The sequence below is a fragment of the Balaenoptera ricei genome, chromosome 1 (assembly GCF_028023285.1).
Source record: "Balaenoptera ricei isolate mBalRic1 chromosome 1, mBalRic1.hap2, whole genome shotgun sequence".
NCBI classification, from domain to species: domain Eukaryota; kingdom Metazoa; phylum Chordata; class Mammalia; order Artiodactyla; family Balaenopteridae; genus Balaenoptera; species Balaenoptera ricei.
Genome location: NC_082639.1, coordinates 81,785,223 through 81,805,930, shown reverse-complemented (window position 1 = coordinate 81,805,930; position 20,708 = coordinate 81,785,223). Strand labels below are relative to the sequence as shown.

General features: G+C 37.0%; 1 protein-coding gene across 1 annotated transcript in view; it reads left to right on the top strand.

The window, feature by feature from the left end:
- The window catches only part of DIPK1A (divergent protein kinase domain 1A), a 126,825-nt gene that overhangs the window by 68,326 nt on the left and 37,791 nt on the right, over nt 1-20,708 (top strand). The window contains exon 2 of the mRNA XM_059926368.1: nt 20,222-20,356. Coding sequence (XP_059782351.1) covers nt 20,222-20,356 — 135 coding nt within the window. The remainder of the gene's footprint in view (nt 1-20,221; nt 20,357-20,708) is intronic.

Sequence of the window (20,708 nt, the reverse complement as noted above, 5' to 3'; positions counted from 1 at the left end):
AGTGGTTAAGAATCTGCCTGCCAATGCAGGGGACACGGGTTCGAGCCCAGGTCGGGGACGATCCCACGTGCCGCGGAGCAACTAAGCCTGTGCACCACAACTACTGAGCCTGCACACCTAGAGCCCGTGCTTCGCAACAGGAGAAGCCACCGCAGTGAGAAGCCAGTGAACCGCAACGAAGAGTAGACCCCACTGCCCAATACTAGAGAAAGCCTGTGCGCAGCAACGAAGACCCAATGCAGCCAAAAATAAATACATAAATAAAATACTAAAGAAATTAAAAAAAAAAAAACTGGACTCTGACTTTTAGATTTTCATGGTCACTTGGATTTTGGAGAAAATTTGAAGGTATTGGACATAAGTTCTAGACCTTTGGACTCATCAAGCCTTGGAGAAGGGGGTATTGGGGCTTGAAGTTTCAAGCAGGTGAAACATTTTTACAAGTATGTAATACCCTATAGTATTTTGAAAATTACATCTATATTTTCATAGAAAACTTTTGTTCTCTGCCTTTTTCCCTTTAGAACAAAAGGAATTCTTTAAGCTATAATGAGAGGAATATTGTCTTATTTTTAAAATTCCATGAATGTTTGACATATATATAAATATATGTTTTATATATATACATATATGTGATATATATATCCCATTTGTAAGTTTTGAATCATAATTTAAAAAACTAACATCCATGAACCTATCACAGCTTAAGAGTTTTAAGTTAAAGTTTGTCCATGTAACTGCTGGGAATGGGGCAGGAACCTAAACATTTTCATCCTAAATCCATTGCTCTTTCTAATAAGTATCTTTATGTTGATACATATCATCCCTCATTATTAGAATGTGCAATGTTGTCATGAAAACAAATTGAAATCAGTGACAACACCAAATGTTGGTGAGAATGCAGAGAAACTGGATCCTCATACATTGCCAGTGGGAATATAAAATGGTATAGCCGCTCTGGAAAATAGGTTGTCAGTTTCGTTAAAAATTAAACATGTATAACTGCCATAAAATCCATCAATTACATTTTGGAGCATTTATTCCAGAGAAATGAAAACTTCTTTTCAAACAAAACCTGTAAATGAATGCTACAGCAGCTTTATTTATAATACTCTAAAGCTGGAATCAATCCAGATATCCTTCATTAGTTGAATGATTAAAGAAACCGTGATACACACATACCTACGTGGCTGCCAAGGAATCAGAGGAGGGCATAGAGATAGATGTGGTTATAAAAGGGCAATGTGGAGATCTTTGTAGCGATGAAATTGGTGTGTACTTGACTGTAGTAGTGGATACACAAAGCTACCACATAAAACTGTATAGAACTAAATACATTCACACACACACAAATGAGTACAAGTAAAACAGCAAATCTAAATAAAATCAGTAGATTATATCATTATCATGGTTGTGATATTGTAATTTTGTAAAATGTTACCATTGGGAAAACTGGGCAAAAGGATCTCTGTATTATTTCTTCTTTTTTTTTTTTAAGATTTTTTTGATGTGGACCTTTTTTTTTTTAAGTCTTTTTTTGGCTGCGTTGGGTCTTCATTGCTTCTCATGGGCTTTCTCTAGTTGCGGCAAGTGGGGGCTACTCTGTTGTGGTGCGCGGGCTCAGTAGTAGTGGCGCACGGGCTTAGTTGCTCCGCAGCATGTGGGGTCTTCCCGGACCAGGGTGTGCCCCCTGCATTGGCAGGCAGATTCTTAACCACTGCACCACCAGGGAAGTCCCTTTTTTTAAGTCTTTACTGAATTTGTTACAATATTGCTTCTGTTTTATGTTTTGGTTTTTTGGCTGCGAGGCATGTGGGATCTTAGCTCCCTGACCATGGATCAAACCCGCACCCCCTGCATTGGAAGGCGAAGTCTTAACCACTGGTCTGCCAGGGAAGTCCCTCTCTGTATTATTTCTTACAAATTCATATGATTCCACAGTTATCTCAGAATAAAAAGCAAAAAAAAAAAAAGGAAATCCAATTTTAAATAACTAAATTATTGGTTCAAATTTTAAGAGCTATAGCATATTTCTTTTATTAAGAATAATTATTATTACTTATAATAAATCATTTATTGTTTTTTGAAATCTTGGAACGGAAGGGATCTTGAATGATGCATTCTCCTTCTGGCACTATTGCCAGTTAAGTAGTTGTTCAATATAATCTCGTTTTAGTAAACTAGACAGGGGTTTCCTGAGAGGTTTTTAATTTATTTAGCTTGTGTCTATAACTCTTTCCCCCCAGATTTAATATGAATAATCTGGGGAACTTTTAAAATGCATGTTCCCAAGCTTCATCTGTAAGGATTCTGATTCAGTAGATCTGGGGGTAGGTCCTGACAACCTGCATTTAAAAAAATTGTATCAGCAGATTTTGATTCAAAAGAACAATGGATTGTACTTTGAGAAACATTGAATTATAATTTTTATGATGAATAAATAAGAACACTTTAAATTTCTTTGTGGCATGGAGGATTTGTGGTTAGGTGAGAGTTTTAAGAGCAAAGTACTGATAAAATTTTTCAAACACCCACGTGTTGAAAAAAGAATGTTTGATTAAACTGAGTATGTACTTACTCTGAATCAACAAGAACTCTGAACAAAAAGGAGCTTGCTTGCCTTTGGTTCTTATTCATGTTGAAGGAGTCCTGCCCATCTCTTAACTGTTTGGCCTGCCTGACCACTCATGATTTACTTGGTACAAAGAAGGCAAAGACTCCTGTTTTAGTTACATAGACTGTATAAAGGGAATGCTCTGCTAAGGTGAACGATTTATAAGCCCTGAAAGTAACGTACTCATTAATTGTTTATTTTTTGTAAATGAAGTTCCACCTAAAGTAATTGACCCATCCTTATTTTTTTCCCTAAACTCTAGTAGTCAAGTCATTTTAAATGACTGTTGTTGTTGAAAAGCAGATGTAAAGAGATTGTCCCGTTCTACCTTTTGGGGTGCTCAGTTTGCTTGTTGAAAGCTGATGGGTCTCTCTCTGCACTGCCTCCTCAAACAAATAATGGGAACATTTTCATTTGGGAATACTCCAGGCTTACAGGAGAGTCCAGTCCAACTCCTGGGTATATGCTTTGAGCTAGTGAGTTGTCCTGTGGAAGCCCCTCTCTCTAGGCTTGGGGCGAGGAAGGATCAACCCTACCCTTCCTTTCAAGAGTATTTATAGGATAACAACACCTCTCTCCAAGGAAACCTCTTGCAAATCCTCCCTCTCTAATATCCCCATCTGACTGGGGGTGTAGTCAGGGAACCAGCCCTGGCCCTTTTGACTTTTAATGTGTGTGTTTTCTTGGGCACCTCACTTTGGTATGCAGCTTTTATTGCATCTTTGTGCTTCACAGCACAAAGCATATAGCACCATGTATTGTATACAACTTGGTAATTTATGTAGTAAAAATACAAAAATATACATGGGAAAGATAGACACCAATTTCCAGATAATGATTTCCTCTGAGGATGAAAGGAAAGATGAGGAATATAAGGGGAGAGGGTAAAGATCTGGTCGTAACATTGTATTTCTTCTTAGAAAAGAGTTTTAAATAATATGGCAAACTGTTGACATCTATTTACATTTAGTGGTGGGTACAGAGCTACCTTTTATGTTATTTTCTCTTTTTCTTTTTTTTTAATTTCTTATTAGAGTATAGTTGATTTACAATGTTGTGTTAGTTTCAGGTGTACAATAAAGTGAATCAGTTAAACATATACATATATCTACTCTTTTTTAGATTCTTTTCCCATATAGGTCGTTATAGAGTATTGAGTAGAGTTCCCTGTGCTATTCAGTAGGTCCTTATTAGTTATCTGTTTTATATATAATAGTGTGTATATGTCAATCCCAATCTCCCAATTTATCCCTCCCCCCTTCTATTTTTCTATACAGACATTTTATCTGTATGTTTGAAATGTTTTATAACTTCAAATTAGTTGGAAAAATGAATCTAGGTTACAGTAATTCTTCTGTTATAGGTTTCTCTCTCCCTTTATTCTCAAAGACAGAGAAAACAGAAGTCATCTGATGGAAACTACGCAACCTCCCCACTCAGATACACACGCACACGTGCACCGTCCTTTCCCTCTTGCCTCTGGGCACAGTGGAGTCGCTGTCTCTTCATCTCTGCTCCGGGTCCCCTTCCTTCTGACCTCTCAGAAACCTTGTGCTGTTAATCTGCCAACACCCTACTCTCTTCAGACTCTTTCTGCTGACTTCCTGTCAATATTTTAATATGTGCTAGTTACTCTTAGCTTAAAAAAAAAAAAAAAAAAAAAACCCGTGCCTCAAGCAGGTGCAGTACTATTTACAATGCAGGCAAAAACATTTTCATTTAGAAACCTGTCTCAGTGCGTTTTCTTTATAAGTGAGCTCCTTTTCTTCTGTTGTAAAAATTGCTGTGATCAAAATAGCTGTCGTCTGTCTCTGAAGCATTTTCTGTAGGTTTCATTTTGTTTTGTTTTTTGCTTTCTTTGGAATTTAGGAGAGAAATGGGAAGGCAATTTAGATTAACACTTGTCTGAGAAATTCCAAAATTAGAGATGGCCATCTGGTTTGCATGATTTGTAATATTTTTGAAATAAGATTATCATTCCAAACAGATTTTTAGTCTATTCTAAAATAATACTTAATTTTTAAGCTGCTACAACTATCAACTATTTTACTAGTGAACTGAAAAGAGGAACGTTAGGTGTTGGTGATGTTCATTCAATCCAAGAAGGAATGCTTCTGTGACCTCTCTCTTCTCTGAGAGACTGATTTGAGCAGTATAAGGCCATATTTCTCATTCCTTGGACTGACATAACCTGAAGGCCCATCTTAGATTTCTCTGTGCTTCTAATAATTCTTTAGGGTAATGTACTTAGGTCAGGCCTGAAGTACTCAACCACAGTAGCTCTATTCAGTGCCCCACTGGTCTATGTATACCTGGGCTTTTGTCAAATCTAGTGCTAAAGATTCAGAAAGCATCAACTATTCAATTTTTTTTTTTAAATTAAAAAGAAAAAGATTCAGCATATTAAAAAAATTCAAGGCCACTGTCTTGAAACTGTAACTGTAAATGAAACTAAAAATGTAATTTGCCTATAGAATTGGATGCTGGTGAAAGTGAAAAAAGCGCATTTGAAAAACCAGAGAATGTTAATTGTTGCAAGCTGTTTGGAAAGTATGTAACAATATGTATCATTAACCTTTTAAAACTATATACCCTTTGACCTAGAAATTTTCTTGCTGAAATCTCTGCTGAAGAAATAATCAAATACTCAAGCAAATACTTATGTATTTAATACAGTAGGCAATAGAGTAGAGCGAATACAGACTCTGAAGCCATGTTGCCTCAATTCAAATCCTGGTTCTCCTATTTACTACTAGTATAGCCTTGCTTTTACCTGCATATGCTTCTCAGTTTCTGCATCTGTAAAATGAAGACTAGTCCCCACTCATAGAGTTCTTATAAGGAGATTTAAGAGTAAGGAGGGGTCCAGTATCACTTAGCTACAACAACAATGCTGTATAACAAATTGTCCCCAAAACTCGGTGACACACAATGACCATTAATTTCTCACTCATACATCAACAGGTCAGCTGGAGTTCAACTTTTCTAGGCTGGGATTGGCTCCCGGCTATGGGTTTGGTTCAGGTGGCCTACAGTGTCACTTACTGTCCTGGGATGAATGGACTACCAGGGACCTGTTCTTCTCCTGGCAGTGCCTGAAGTGTAAGAAGGCAAGTCCAGCTGTACACTTTTCTTTGCATCACATCTACTAACAAACATTGGCCAAAGCAAGTCACATGGCCAAGCCCAACATCAAAGAGGCAGGGAAAGCGGGGAAGGGGGAAGGAATGAATATTTACAATCCAAGCGTTGACAAACTATTTCTATAAAGAGCCAGATAGTAAATATTTGGGGCTTTGCTGGCCATACGGTCTCTGTTGCAACCACTCAACTCTGCCATTATAGCATTAAAGCAGCCTTAGACAGTAAATCAGCGAACGGGGTGGCTGTGTTCCAATAAAATTACAAAACCATGTAGCAGACTGGATTTGGCTCGTGGACAACAGTTTTCTTACCCCTGACCAATTTACCACCCCAGAGCAGACTTTTTATGAAGATAACAGTTCCTGGTACAGGGTAACACTAATAAATATTGGCTCTCATTAATAATAATGTTACTATTAATAGACCACAATATTGTAAATAATAAAAATGTCCAACAATAGAAATAGGATTAAATAAATTATGGTATACCCATACTGCAAAATGTTATGCATTCATTTAAATATCATATATTTTAAATATCAAGACTATGTAATGGCCTAAGAATGTGTTTAATAGTACGTTAAGTGAAAAACAGTGATAAATGGCATTTATCATAAGACCCCAATTTTATTTTTCTTAATGTATGTTATATATGTACATTATATAACAGCTACGAAAGAAATACACCAAAACTCGATCATTTACCTTCTTTTTTACATAATTATTTTTTGTTTGGTTTTGTTTTTTTATTGATATAATTAACATATAACATTGTATTAGCTTTAGGTATACAACAGAGTGATTTGATATGTGTCTATATACTGCAAAATGATCACCACAATTAGTTTAGCTAACATCCATCTCCTCACATAGTTACAATTTTTTTTCTTGTGATGAGAACATTTAAAATATGCTCTCTTAGCAACTTTCAAATAGACAATACAGTATTGTTAACTACAGTCACCATGCTGTACATTACACCCCAGGACTTATTTATCTTATAACTGGAATTACATAATTCTTTATTGTCCATTTTTTCTATACTGGGCATGTACTGTTTTCTGGTATGAAAGTACTTCGATGAGAAAAAAAATAATAGAATCTGGGTCCACTGAGGACTCTTCTAACTCTGATGTAGTTACCATTTAATATGTCACTTCTGTTTTAATTGCTTTACAAATGAGTTTACCTTCAGAGATGTCTGATTAGAATGGACTAGATAGACACTGTTCAACCTGTTATATATATATTTTTAAATTTATTTTATTTATGGCTGCGTTGGGTCTTCGTTGCTGCGCGCGGGCTTTCTCCAGTTGTGGTGAGCGGGGGCTGCTCTTCGTTACGGAGCACGGGCTCTAGGCGCGCGGGCTTCAGTAGTTGTGGTGAGCGGGATCTAGAGCGCAGACTCAGTAGCTGTGGCGCACGGACTTAGTTCCTCCGCGGCATGTGGGATCTTCCCGGACCAGGGCTCGAACCGGTGTCCCCTGCATTGGCAGGCGGATTCTTAACCGCAGCACCACCAGGGAAGCCCCAACCTGTTATATTTTTAAATTAAAGTTGTTCCGCTCTAGGGCTTCTGAAAATCTGTGCAGGGTACCAACCAATGGGAATAGAACCTACACACGCCTCTCGGGTCAGAGGAACCGTAGCTCCTTTCTGACCGCATTCCCTGAGCAGCCACGGTCCTTTCAGTGATACAAAGGCAGAATGCTGTCGCACAGAGGTGAACCACCTCCCCCAGCCCTGCTCTGGCCACCCCAGTATTTGAACACACACATCTGCTTTTCTCGTGTATCAGAGAGAGGTGAGGTTTCAGTATTTAATTGCTACTGTGTCTGGAAGTCACATAAATGAATCCTGGGAAAGGAAGCTTCAGAACCCAGCTTCCTTCTTCATCCATCTCACAGAATATTAACATTAATTTCCTTTTAAAAACGCTTTACAATAATCAAGTTTCATCTAAATTATAATCAGCCTCTGGATATTCCAAGATTCCAAACTCTGTTGAAAATTGTTAAATCAATCAGGTTGTACAACCGTAGAGGTAACTATTCCAAATAAATTTTGCCCTAAAGTGTACTTCAGAATCTGAAGTTTAAGGGGACCATGCTGTTTAATCTCCGAGTTTCGGTAAAACATAGCTAAACTTTATTTTTAGTAAGTGAATTGTTAGTGAATTTAAGTGCCCACTAGGATTCCCGTGTGAGATTTGGATGTGGATATTGTATGTGTAGTAAGTTCTAGACCCAGTATGGTGCCTCAGGCGTACTAAAAAGGGAAAATGGACACGTGATTTGCCCATTCTGGTTGCCCGAATCTTAACTGAAATACTAAGGTAATGTGAATTCTATTCGGAAACTTATGTATAACCATATCTCAAGTAGTTCTTTAACTTGGGACTTTGTGTACATAAGCTAAAGATTTGTTGATAGTTACTGAGCTCATGATATGGAATGAAAACTGTATTCAGTAACTTAAACACAAATACATACCACTACAAATACTATTAATGGATTTTAATTGCAATTTCCAGTTCTGCCCCACTAAGGAGGAAGGGAGAACCCTTAATCTGAACGGCCAAGAAAATTGTCTCTGTTCTGGGTAGGACCGCCACATTGTTTTTCTCCTCTCCCTTAGACCCTGCTTTGTTGATCCTATCTGGGAGTGGTAGCCACTCTCCAAAGATGACCCCTCAGTAGCCATGCCTCCTGGTATGCATGCCCTTATGGAGTACCCCCTCCATTCCATCTGATCTGGCCCTGTGTAACCAAGAGAGTGGGGCAGAAATGATGCAGCTTCTGCCTTGGTCTCTGGGAACACTTGCCCTGGAGTAAGTCAGCCATCATGTAAGAAGCCTGATTACCCTGAGCACCATGCTCAGAAGAAGGCCAGCTAGCCACATGGAGCTAGCTGGACGTGTGAGTGAAACAGCCACCCCCGTGTCCAGCCCAGTCAGTCCTTTGTCACATGTCTTCAGCCCTAACCACGAATGCATGAAAAACTTGAGAGAAGTGACCAGCTGAGTCCAATCAACTCGGAACCATGAGAGACATAAATTATTTTTGTAAGCCACTGAGTTTGGGGATAGTTTATTATACACAATAGAAAATTGGAACACTTAGCTTTCTTAACCCCTGTCTTTCTGCACTGGGATGTTGAAGAACTCCATGACTGAGTTCATTTGCTCTTGCAAATGCTAATATTCCTTTTATGTAGAGTGCTGATGGGGGCTGCACCTCCCTCCCATGTGCTCTATGAAATGCCAGCTGTCTACTTGTTCATTAAAAGCCCTCTGTGTGCCTGCTTTTTTAATCCTGGGAATGGCTTTGCCCTGTTTTCCTGGCCTTACAGCTCTTTTAAACATGAGCCTGGCTTGTGGTCTCTAAAGCAGCAGCAGCAAAACAAAGGATTATAGTCTTCAACTTTTAGCGACAAAAAGTCGTTTCCTCATTGACAGATAACTAAAGTCACACCCACCCCCAGGCAGTTCTGTGACACTCCCCATGTAATGCCTTTAGACTTCCTCCTGGCACAGCTGACTTAGGCCAAAACTGTTCACATCAGCCTCATACCACATCAGTGTATGGTTGAACTATTCGTTTTCGTTGTCTCTCCCAAACCTTCTGAATCCATGATTTCTAGGAACATTGGATGAAATAGATGAGACCCACAGAGTGCATGGAGCCAAGCATAGAATGCATCTCCATACCATGTGGGTTTTTTTCCCAACGGAGCTTGAAGAGAAATGTATACATTTAAAAATTTATGTATTGATTGTGATAAGACAAAGTAAATTTCTCACTTAAAAAAAATAATCAAACAGTGGAATACTCTGCAGCAAAGAAAATGAACAAATTATGGCTGTATGCATCAGAGAAAGGTGCAAGTCACAATAGAATATATGGTATATGCTTCTATTTCTGTAAAGTTCAAGAGCAATGAACATCAAATTCTGTGTTTTAGGGATACATGATCAATGGTTAAATTACATAGGAAAGCACATATATGATTATCATTGAAGTCAGGAGCATGTTAATTAACCCTTACTGAAGAGGTCACATGGGGGTCAGTGAAAGCACTAGAGAAACTGTTTCTTAACCCAGGTGGGAGTTGTATGGGTATTTACTTTATAATTTAAGTTATACTTATGTATTTTAAACAATTCTATATGAATGATATATTTTCTAGTATTTTTAAAAAAAGTTTTTGAAAAGCAGTCAGGAGACTTCTAGATCCTAGAGGTATGTTTTTAAATAGATATGCTAAGCACCTATATACAAATATGTAGTTTTTTCAGATTAAAAAAGTAATATGTATTCATTATCGAAGATCTGTGTAATAGAGAGAAAAATAAAAATCATCCATAATCCCACCACTTTTGACATTTTGAGATAACCACCCTTGACATTTGGTTTATTTCCTTGCAGTTTCTACAGTCTGTTGGTAACTTTCTCTCTCTTTTTTTTTTTTTTAAAGCAAAATTGGGAACATACCATACATGTTGTTTTGAAAGCTGATTTTTTTCTCTTACCATATCATGAGCGTTTTCCCACACTCTGACACTTCTTTGGAATAGTAATTTGCTATTGAAACTAGCCACAGGCTTAAGGATCACCCCATGCAATTAGTTCCCCCACAAAAAGTGTTCTGCATTTTTGATGCTGTCAGTGCCTAAGCTATAAAAAATATGAACCAGCATTCAGAGAAAATGTGAAAATTATCTGCTCCCTGTTAGAATTTTATTTCTGGAGTTCTAATAAAATCAAAACAGAGAATATGCCATGCAAATAAAACCTTTAGAATTTAGATCAGAGAACAATGACAAATCTTCCTATAAAAGTGAAAATTCAGGGCTTCCCTCGTGGCGCAGTGGTTGAGAATCTGCCTGCTAATGCAGGGGACACGGGTTCGAGCCCTGGTCTGGGAAGATCCCACATGCCGCAGAGCAACTGGGCCCGTGAGCCACAACTACTGAGCCTGCGCGCCTGGAGCCTGTGCTCCACAACAAGAGAGGCCGCAATAGTGAGAGGCCCGCGCACCGCGGTGAAGAGTGGCCCCCACTTGCCGCAACTAGAGAAAGCCCTCGCACAGAAACGAAGACCCAACACAGCTAAAAATAAATTAATTAATTTTAAAAAACTTAAAAAAAAAAAAAAAAAGTGAAAATTCAGCTCTTAGAAAGATGAAGAATGCTAAAACTCTGATCAATAGACTAATAATGCCCTTTGACAAGGAATTCTTCTCTAAAGTTTTGTCATAAAAAAAGCATTTTCATGCTCAGGACAAGTTGGGGACCATAGATATTTTTAGAACCTTTATTTTCACTATTTTTAACATAAGAGCTCAAGATTTTCCTTGTGTGGAATGACATGAAAGTAATTTTTTGTGTGTTTCTTTGGTTGAGTATCATAGTTGTTTTTTGATGTTTATGAAAATTAGCACTAGGATAGCTTAGATACATTTAGACAATTTTCTTAATGGTTTTCCCATAGCCTTCCAACTAAGCAGTAAAACACCCTTTAATAAAGGTACAGGAGGGACTTCCCTGGTGGCACAGTGGTTAAGAATCTGCCTGCCGGGACTTCCCTGGTGATGCAGTGGTTGGGAATTTGCCTGCCAATGCAGGGGACACGGGTTGGATCCCTGGTCCAGGAAGATACCACGTGCCGCGGAGCAACTAAGCCACTGGGTCCCAACTACTGAGTCTGTGCGCCACAACTACTGAAGCCCGTGCGCCATTTATTAAAAAAAAGGAAAAAAAAAAAAAAGAATCCGCCTGCCAGTTCAGGGGACATGGGTTCGATCCCTGGTCCGGGAAGATCCCACATGCTGTGGAGCACCTAAGCCCATGCACCACAAATACTGAGTCCGTGAGCCACAACTACTGAAGCCCGCGTGCCGAGGGCCCATTCTCGGCAACAAGAGAAGCCACTGCAATGAGAAGCCTGCTCGCCACAACTAGAGAAAGCCCAGGTGCAGCAACAAAGACCCAACGCAGCCAAAAAATAAACAAAATTGAGTTATTTGTAGTGAGGTGGATGGACCTAGGGTCTGTCATACAGAGTGAAGTAAGTCAGAAAGAGAAAAACAAATACCATATGCTAGCACATATATATGGAATTAAAAAAAAAAAAAAAAGGTACAGGATCCATTCCAAACAAAGTTTATCTGTATGTGTTGTGGTATAAAGTATTTACCTTATTAAATGCTTTCTTTATATTTCTGTTTTTTTTTACAGCTAGCATATTTTTCAAAAGTATTATTACTATAAATATCTAGAGTTTATTTAAAGAAAAGGGGTAAAAGTTATATTTGGGGATATGTGTGAATAATTTTAACTTTAGTTTTTTTCAGCCAGATTACTCCTAACTATTTAGCAGTAAAAGCTAGCTACAATGTTGTCAATATAACAATAAGGAAAAAAAAGATTTTTGAAGTTTATTTCAGAGTAACTGGTAATTGAAAAACTTGAACAAAAATATGTTGTACACATGAAACTTACATAAATGTTATAAACCAGTGTTTCACAAAAGAAAAAGGGCAAACATGTCTCTCAGCTTTTTCTATGAAATGATGAAATCATTGTATTTGAGTTTTTGCAAGCAATAGCCTCATCAATTTGTTAGGTTTTCTGAGTGTTCAAGTCCACTAAACATATTAAGTAAGACATGATACCTATTTTTCTTTCTTACTTTTCAAAATTAAGAACATCTGTGCAGGAAGTATTTAGAGGTAGAGCAGATGGGACTTTGTGCTTTATATGTTTGTAAAAGATGTTGAATGTGAAAAATTGACAAGTAACATAAAAGTAGTCTTACATGGCTAAATTTTGAGGTGTTGCTTCTTTATGCCTATTTTTAAAACTTAATGTAAAATCATTTGAATAAGATCATAGATTTTCAGATTTGTTTTGAAATAAAGTTATCACAGTGAGATCAAACAATATAAAAAAAGAAAAAGTATCACTATTCTTTACGGTAGAATTGGTAGGAAAGTTTATTTCATCATTTATATATTTTCCATCTCCAGTGATTTTTCTTTATTTATAATAAGATATTGCCAATCATTTAGTCATAAAGAATTACTTCTGTTATTTCCAGACAGATGTTATATTTTTCTAATTAGTAGTAGTTTATGCCTTAAAGACTAAAATAAAATGATAGTGTCATACAAATTTGATTCTTTCAACTGCTTAATTTTTGTTTTCATTTTACTGTGTAACCATAATACAAGTTTTCTCAGCCTTAGCACTATTGACATTTGGGGAGATAATTCTTTGTTGTGAAGGGCACTTCTGTGCATTGAGGGATGTTTAACAGCATCTCTGGCCTCTACCCACAAGACTCCAGTAGCACTCCCCAGTTCCAGACATTGCCAGGTATCCCCTGGGGGCAAAATTGACTCCAGTTGAGAATCATTGCTGTAGTGTTTTTACTAAAATTCTTATCATGACTTTCAAGAGCATAATTTAGAATAAAGCGATGTACCACTAGTAGCTAGGCACAAAATCAGCAGAACAGAAAATCTGCTGGGCCATATTTTGGATAGTTCAGCAAAAAAAAAAAAAGGTCAGAAACAGTAACAACATTTCTTAAAATCTAGATTGTCTAGGTAATTGGTATGGAACAGACCACTGGGAACATTTTAGTGAGTGCCACACAGGGAAATAAAATTAGTTAATAGCTACAGATGTCATTTATGGCTGTTTTTTTTAATCTTTATTTTAAAATGTGAAGCAGCAGAATCTGCAGAAATTAAAGAACACATGAATATATATGCAAATCAATCAATGTGATACACCATATTAACAAATTGAAGGATAAAAACCATATTTTAAATACCTAGAAGTAGAGTTTCTATGTAAAAAAAGTATAAAGTTTTTGATGAGTTTTATCAGGTATTCTTCAGGAATATTTAACAGTATTTTACTATAAATAACTGTATCAGAATGCTTGTTTCTCCTCAAAATATGCACTTTTCCTCCAGTGTACACACTGTATATATTTTTTCTTTTTGCAAATCTGGTATGTTAAAAATATATTTGACATTCAATATTGCTCTTAAAAAAAACAACAACAACCATATGATAATCTCAGTAGATGCAGAAAAGGCTTTCAACAAAATTCAACACCCATTTATGATAAAAACTCTCCAGAAGGTAGGCATAGAGGGAACCTACCTCAACATAATAAAGGCCATATATGACAAACCCACAGCCAACATCATTCTCAATGGTGAAAAACTGAAACCATTTCCTCTAAGATCAGGAACAAGACAAGGTTGCCCACTCTCACCACTATTAGTCAGCATAGTTTTGGAAGTTTTAGCCACAGCAATCAGAGAAAAAAAGAAATAAAAGGAATCCAAATCAGAAAGGAAGAAGTAAAACTGTCACTGTTTGCAGATGACATGATACTATACATAGAGAATCCTAAGGATGCTACCAGAAAACTAGAGCTAATCAATGAATTTGGTAGAGTAGCAGGATACAAAATTAATGCACAGAAATCTCTTGCATTCCTGTACACTAATGATGAAAGATCTGAAAGAGAAATTAAGGAAACACTCCCATTTACCATTGCAACAAAAAGAATAAAGTAGGAATAAACCTACCTAAGGAGACAAAAGACCTGTATGCAGAAAACTATAAGACACTGATGAAAGAAATTAAAGATGATACAAACAGATGGAGAGCTATACCATGTTCTTGGATTGGAAGAATCAACATTGTGAAAATGACTACCCAAAGCAATCTACAAATTCAATGCAATCCCTATCAAACTACCAATGCATTTTTCACAAAACTGGAACAAAAAATTTCACAATTTGTATGGAAACACAAAAGATCCCAAATAGTGAAAGCAATCTTGAGAAAGAAAAATGGAGCTTGAGGAATCAGGCTCCTTGACTTCAGACTCTACTACAAACCTACGGTAATCAAGACAGTATGATGCTGGCACAAAAACAGAAATACAGATCAATGGAACAGGATAGAAAGCCAGAGATAAACCCATGCACATATGGTCACCTTATCTTTGATAAAGGAGGCAAGAATATACAGTGGAGAAAAGACAGCCTCTTCAATAAGTGGTGCTGGGAAAACTGGACAGATACATGTAAAAGAATGAAATTAGAACACTCCCCAACACCATACACAAAAATAAACTCAAAATAGATTAAAGACCTAAATGTAAGGCCAGACACTATAAAACTCTTCGAGGAAAACACAGGCAGAACACTCTATGACATAAATCACAGCAAGATCCTTTTTGACCCACCCCACTGGAGAAATGGAAATAAAAACAAAAATAAACAAATGGGACCTAATGAAACTTAAAAGCTTTTGCACAGCAAAGGAAACCATAAACAAGACGAAAAGACAACCCTCAGAATGGGAGAAAATATTTGCAAATGAAGCAACTGACAAAGGATTAATCTCCAAAATATACAAGCAGCTCATGCAACTCAATATCAAAAAAACAAACAGCCCAATCCAAAAATGGGCAGAAGACCTAAATAGACATTTCTCCAAAGAAGATATACAGATTGCCAACAAACACATGAAAGAATGCTCAACATCACTAATCATTAGAGAAATGCAAATCAAAACTACAATGAGGTATCACCTCATAATGGCCATCATCAAAAAATCTACAAACAATAAATGCTGGAGAGGGTGTGGAGAAAAGAGAACCCTCTTGCACTGTTGGTGGGAATGTAAATTGATACAGCCACTATGGAGAACAGTATGGAGGTTCCTTAAAAAACTAAAAATAGAACTACCATACGACCCAGCAATCCCACTACTGGGCATATACCCTGAGAAAACCATAATTCAAAAAGAGTCATGTACCACAATGTTCATTGCAGCACTATTTACAATAGCCAGGACATGGAAGCAACCTAAGTGTCCATCAACAGATGAATGGATAAAGAAGATGTGGCACAAATATACAATGGAATATTATTCAGCCATAAAAAGAAACGAAATTGAGTTATTTGTAGTGAGGTGGATGGGCCTAGAGTCTGTCACACAGAGTGAAGTAAGTCAGAAAGAGAAAAACAAATACCGTATGCTAACATACATATGGAATCTAAAAAAAAAAAAAAATGGTTCTGATGAATCTAGGGGCAGGCAGGAATAAAGACACAGACATAGAGAATGGACTTGAGGACACGGGGAGGGAGAAGGGTAAGCTGGGACGAAGTGAGAGAGTAGCATGGACATATACACTCTACCAAATGTAAAATAGCTAGCTAGTGGGAAGCAGCTGCATAGCACAGGAAGATCAGCTCCGTGCTTTGTGACCACCTAGAGGGGTGGGATAGGGAGGGTGGAAGGGAGATGCAAAAGGGAGGGGATATGGGGATATATGTATACATATAGCTGACTCACTTTGTTATACAGCAGAAACTAATACAACATTGTAAAGCAATTATACTCCAATAAAGATGTTAAAAAAAAAAAACAGACATGAAGGTCCTTATACTATTTTGTGTTACTCTCAAATCACTGTAAGTTCCATGGCATGCTGGAATAAAAACGTGTTTCACTCCTTTTGTCATTATATGTACAACACGTGATGCCCAGTGCCCTGCTGGGAACATCATAAATCCAACTTCCTCTCCAAAATTTTTGACATTCTGTATCATGATGAACACTCAGCGGGCAAGCCAGTTTACAGGGTGTTTTTCCATTTAAACATATGCCAGGGAAAAAATTTAACGTAGCTATTTGAGAGAAAGGCAAAATGATTCCAAGTTTTATTAAACTGGCTCTGCAGGAGGGAGAAATATACAAGTCTTAGCTGCCGGCATCTATTAAGCTCAATATGCATTTGAAAGCTAATAGAAATCATTGATGGAGAGTCCAGAGGGTAGTTGACATTACTAAGCTTCTTGAGGTAGGTGTCAAGAAGAAGTTAAGACAGGACCAAATTCTGAACACTAAGAGAGAACCCTACTCACCAGGTCTGTGTTGTTTCCTTTGCTCTGCGACTTCTACCTGCTGTGGAGCAAGGCAGGAAGGAAAAAAGAAAATATTCTTTTACATTGTATTGCAGTGTAAGGTCTTCCTTGACTTTTTACTAAATGAATTGAGATTAATCTTCTTTTAAAACCCTATCTCAGTGTTAATATAAGATTGGACTTGTCACACAGGTGGGTGATTGTAACTTTATTGCCATTAAAAGATTTCAAATTGCATTCATGCTTCTTTGTGCACATAATGAAAAATGAGCAAAATAATGAAGATTGATATTTCCTTAAGTCTGCTCTGTTTCATTCTGATGTCTGCTCTTCTACAATGCTGTGTTTCTAATTGTACACGGTTTAGTGATATCTAGGAGTATATAGTTGTTGCCCATAAATAAAAATCACAAAGTTGGTTTAAAAAAAAAAAAAGATTGGCTTTTCTTTTAGCTTTCCTAAAATAAAATGGTTTCAATAATTTTATTCAGTAACTTCTTGATTCCTACATTTGTATTATATTATTTCAGATTTTACATGTACATCAGTTTCATGTGGAATTTATTATTTTTTTAAATAAATTTATTTATTTATTTTTTGGCTGCGTTGGGTCTTCGTTGCCGTGCATGGGCTTTCTCTAGTTGCGGCGAGCGGGGGCTACTCTTTGTTGCAGTGTGTGGGCTTCTCGTTGTGGTGGCTTCTCTTTGTTGTGGAGCACGGCTCTAGGCACATGGGTTGCAGTAGTTGCGGTGCATGGGCTCAGTAGTTGTGGCTCGCGGGCTCTAGAACGCAGGCTCAGTATTTGTGACACACGGGCTTAGTTGCTCCGCGGCACGTGGGATCTTCCCGGACCAAGGCTCAAACCCATGTCCCCTGCATTGGCAGGCGGATTCTTAACCACTGCGCCACCAGGGAAGTCCCTCATGTGAAATTTATTTTGATATAAGATATGTTTTAGGTATTTAAATATGCTATTTCCAATGATTAACAGTTGTCTCATCATCTTTTATTAAATAATCTTTCTCTAGGGGCCAAAAAAAGAAAAAGATTGGACTTCTAAAAGTAAAATCATGCCATGCTACAGTTGTTCAGAGAACCTTCTTAACTGTGTTGAGGGTACTCGTATGGTAGATTTATAATTTGTTTGTCCCTTTAACTGGAGATGTTCTAAAAGTGCCTAAAGCAGCACCTGGCACTTAGTAGACAATAAATAGTTGCTGAATGAATGTGTGGGAAGGGGGTGTCTTGGTGTGGAAGTATTCCTTATCGCACAACATAAAAAAATGTTTAAAAAGTAGAGAAAAACATGTACAAAAGAAGGCATGTAACTATCACCCAGCTTGAACAGTTACCAACACACGGCCAATTTTGTTTTAATCATACCCCACCTACTTTTCCCTTCCCATATTATTTTGAGGCAAATCCCAGATATTATTTCACTCATAAATATTTCGATGTCTATCTCTAAAAGATAAGGTCTCTTTTCTTTAAACATTACATTATTACACCAGAAAAATTAAAATAATTCCTTAACGACATCAGGTATCCTGTCAGTCTTCAAGTTTTCAATTGTCTCATAAATGCCATTTTCTTTTACAGTTTTACATTTGAATCAGGACTCAGAAAAGATCCACAGATTGTGATTATTTAGTATACAGTATTTCTTATGTATTTTTTGATCTTTGGTTTTCCCATCTTCTCTCTATTTTCTCCCTTGTATTTTATTTGTTGAAGAACTGGGTTGTTTGTATTGAAGCACTTCCCACAGCCTAGAGTTTGCTGATTGTATCCTAATAGTGTCACTTACTTAAGTGTCACTTATATTCCTCTGTCTCCTGTATTTCCTGTAAACTGGTAAGGCTTAATCAGATTCAGATTCAGTTTTCTTTTTGGCAAGCCCAAAAAGAAGGTGGTGGCCAAACCATAATGACAGCATTATTGGCTTTTTGTTCAGTGCCTTGCAAATTGATTTTGCTATTTGTTGAGTATTTTCTATGTGCCTAGCAATGTGCTTATGTTCTAAAGGCATTATGTCATTTAATCATATTTAAGCTTCATAATACTAGTACATATCAATTTCTCTCTGATGACTAGGCCTCTTATTAGGGCCAAGTAATCTTAAATGTCTTTCAAACAAACCCCTTGGTGTAAACCCCATTGTCATTTATGTGATTTAATTTGGAATTCTATATGAACTTTCTTTTTACTGAATTCATTTAGAGCTATACAAAAATAACTTGCATTAAAGGCATTTTTTAAAATATTTTAATAATAAAGCTCAAAGACGTATCATATAATTGTGAATTCGTTGTACTCAAGCCTTTTGGTACTGGGATTCACCATCTGTTAACCTCACAAAGACCGATATCTAAACCGCAAATAAAGCCAACAGAATTCAGTATTTCCTGAGTCTCTTTCTCCTCTGCACTCATTGTCTTCTGCAGATGCATTTACGTCTCTTTCATCTCTTTCTGCTTTCTTTGCATGCTCACAGCGCTCACAGTATCCTACTGTTGCCCAGTGTGAGAAACTGACTTGTGATTGTAAAAGCAAAACTAGCCTTTCGTTGTTTGTTTATGTATCTTTATTTTGCTCAATTCTCCGCATAGTCCTAAATTCAGTTGTTTATAAAACCAGACCACTGGTGTTCCAGACTCAAAAAATAAATATCAAATTATCTTGACTAGCTGACATTTTGAAGATTAAACTGTTTGATATGTGGTTGATGGAGAAAAAGCACTAACTGACCCGAGTCGCAATTAGATACCAGAGCACTGAGAGCAAAACAGTGCAAAGAGGATCCTGTTGTGCAGCTTTACAAACTGACATGCAGGGAGTATTTTATTCTTTATATATCTTAACCTTTCTTCTCCTTTAATAGTTGTAACTTTCTCCTTAAGTTTCCAGAATATCTATTAGGTGAAGCATTTGATTAGTTGAATAGAAGGAACATAAAACATTGGTGAATACAGCAGGGAAGTAGGAATGAGTATGAATAATTTCTTACTCTGGTTGTACCTCACTGTGAGACATTAGACAAGTAGCCAAATTCTCTGTTCTTATTTCTTAAAACACAATTATTTTACCATGCTTATTCATGAAGAACTTTAAGATTCTTATTTGAAACACTCTTCTGTAAGCTTGTAGTAAGTGGGAATTGTGTCTTTCTTTACCTGATCTTACTGGGTGCCCAGGGTAGCATAGTGCACGTGCTTGTGCTTAATGAGTAGGTTTGGATGCTGGTGGTATTTGAAAGGTTATACATTTTAAAGGGTATTTTGTTCCCTTTTCCTTGGCAAGACCAAGGAGCTTCCTTTTCTAAGGCCAGTGCTGTTTGGACTAAGTGAAAGTACACTTTGTTCTAGGAGAATTGCCATATGAAAGCCTAGAATATATATTGAGTTCTTCCAAGAAAGGAGGAAAAGTCATGTTCTAGGACAGTGAATGCTGACTTGGTGCTGAATGAATGATTGTTATGTGCTCTTTTACTTACAGGCTCGCTTCTCATATGTGCGAATGAAATATCTTTTCTTTTCCTGGTTGGTGGTTTTTGTTGGAAGCTGGATTATATATGTGCAATACTCTACCTATACAGAACTATGCAGAGGAAAGGACTGTAAGAAAATAATAGTAAGTATTTTTTATTTTCTAGTATATGGAAAAACCTGTTTTTAATTGAAGTACAGTTGATTTACAATGTCGTGCCAATCTCTGCTATACAGCACAGTGACTCAGTTATACACATAGAGACTTTTTTTTTTTATATTCTTTTCCATTATGGCTTATCCTGGGAGATTGGATATAGTTCCCTGTGCTATACAGTAGGACCTTGTTGTTTATCCATTCTAAATTTAATAACACATTAAAAAAACCTATATTAATAACACATTATATTTACTACTATATACATGCTAAAAATTTTTTTCAAAAATAAAAGTTAATTTGATTTTGAGTTGTGCTGAACTTCTTAGCATTTTGATAT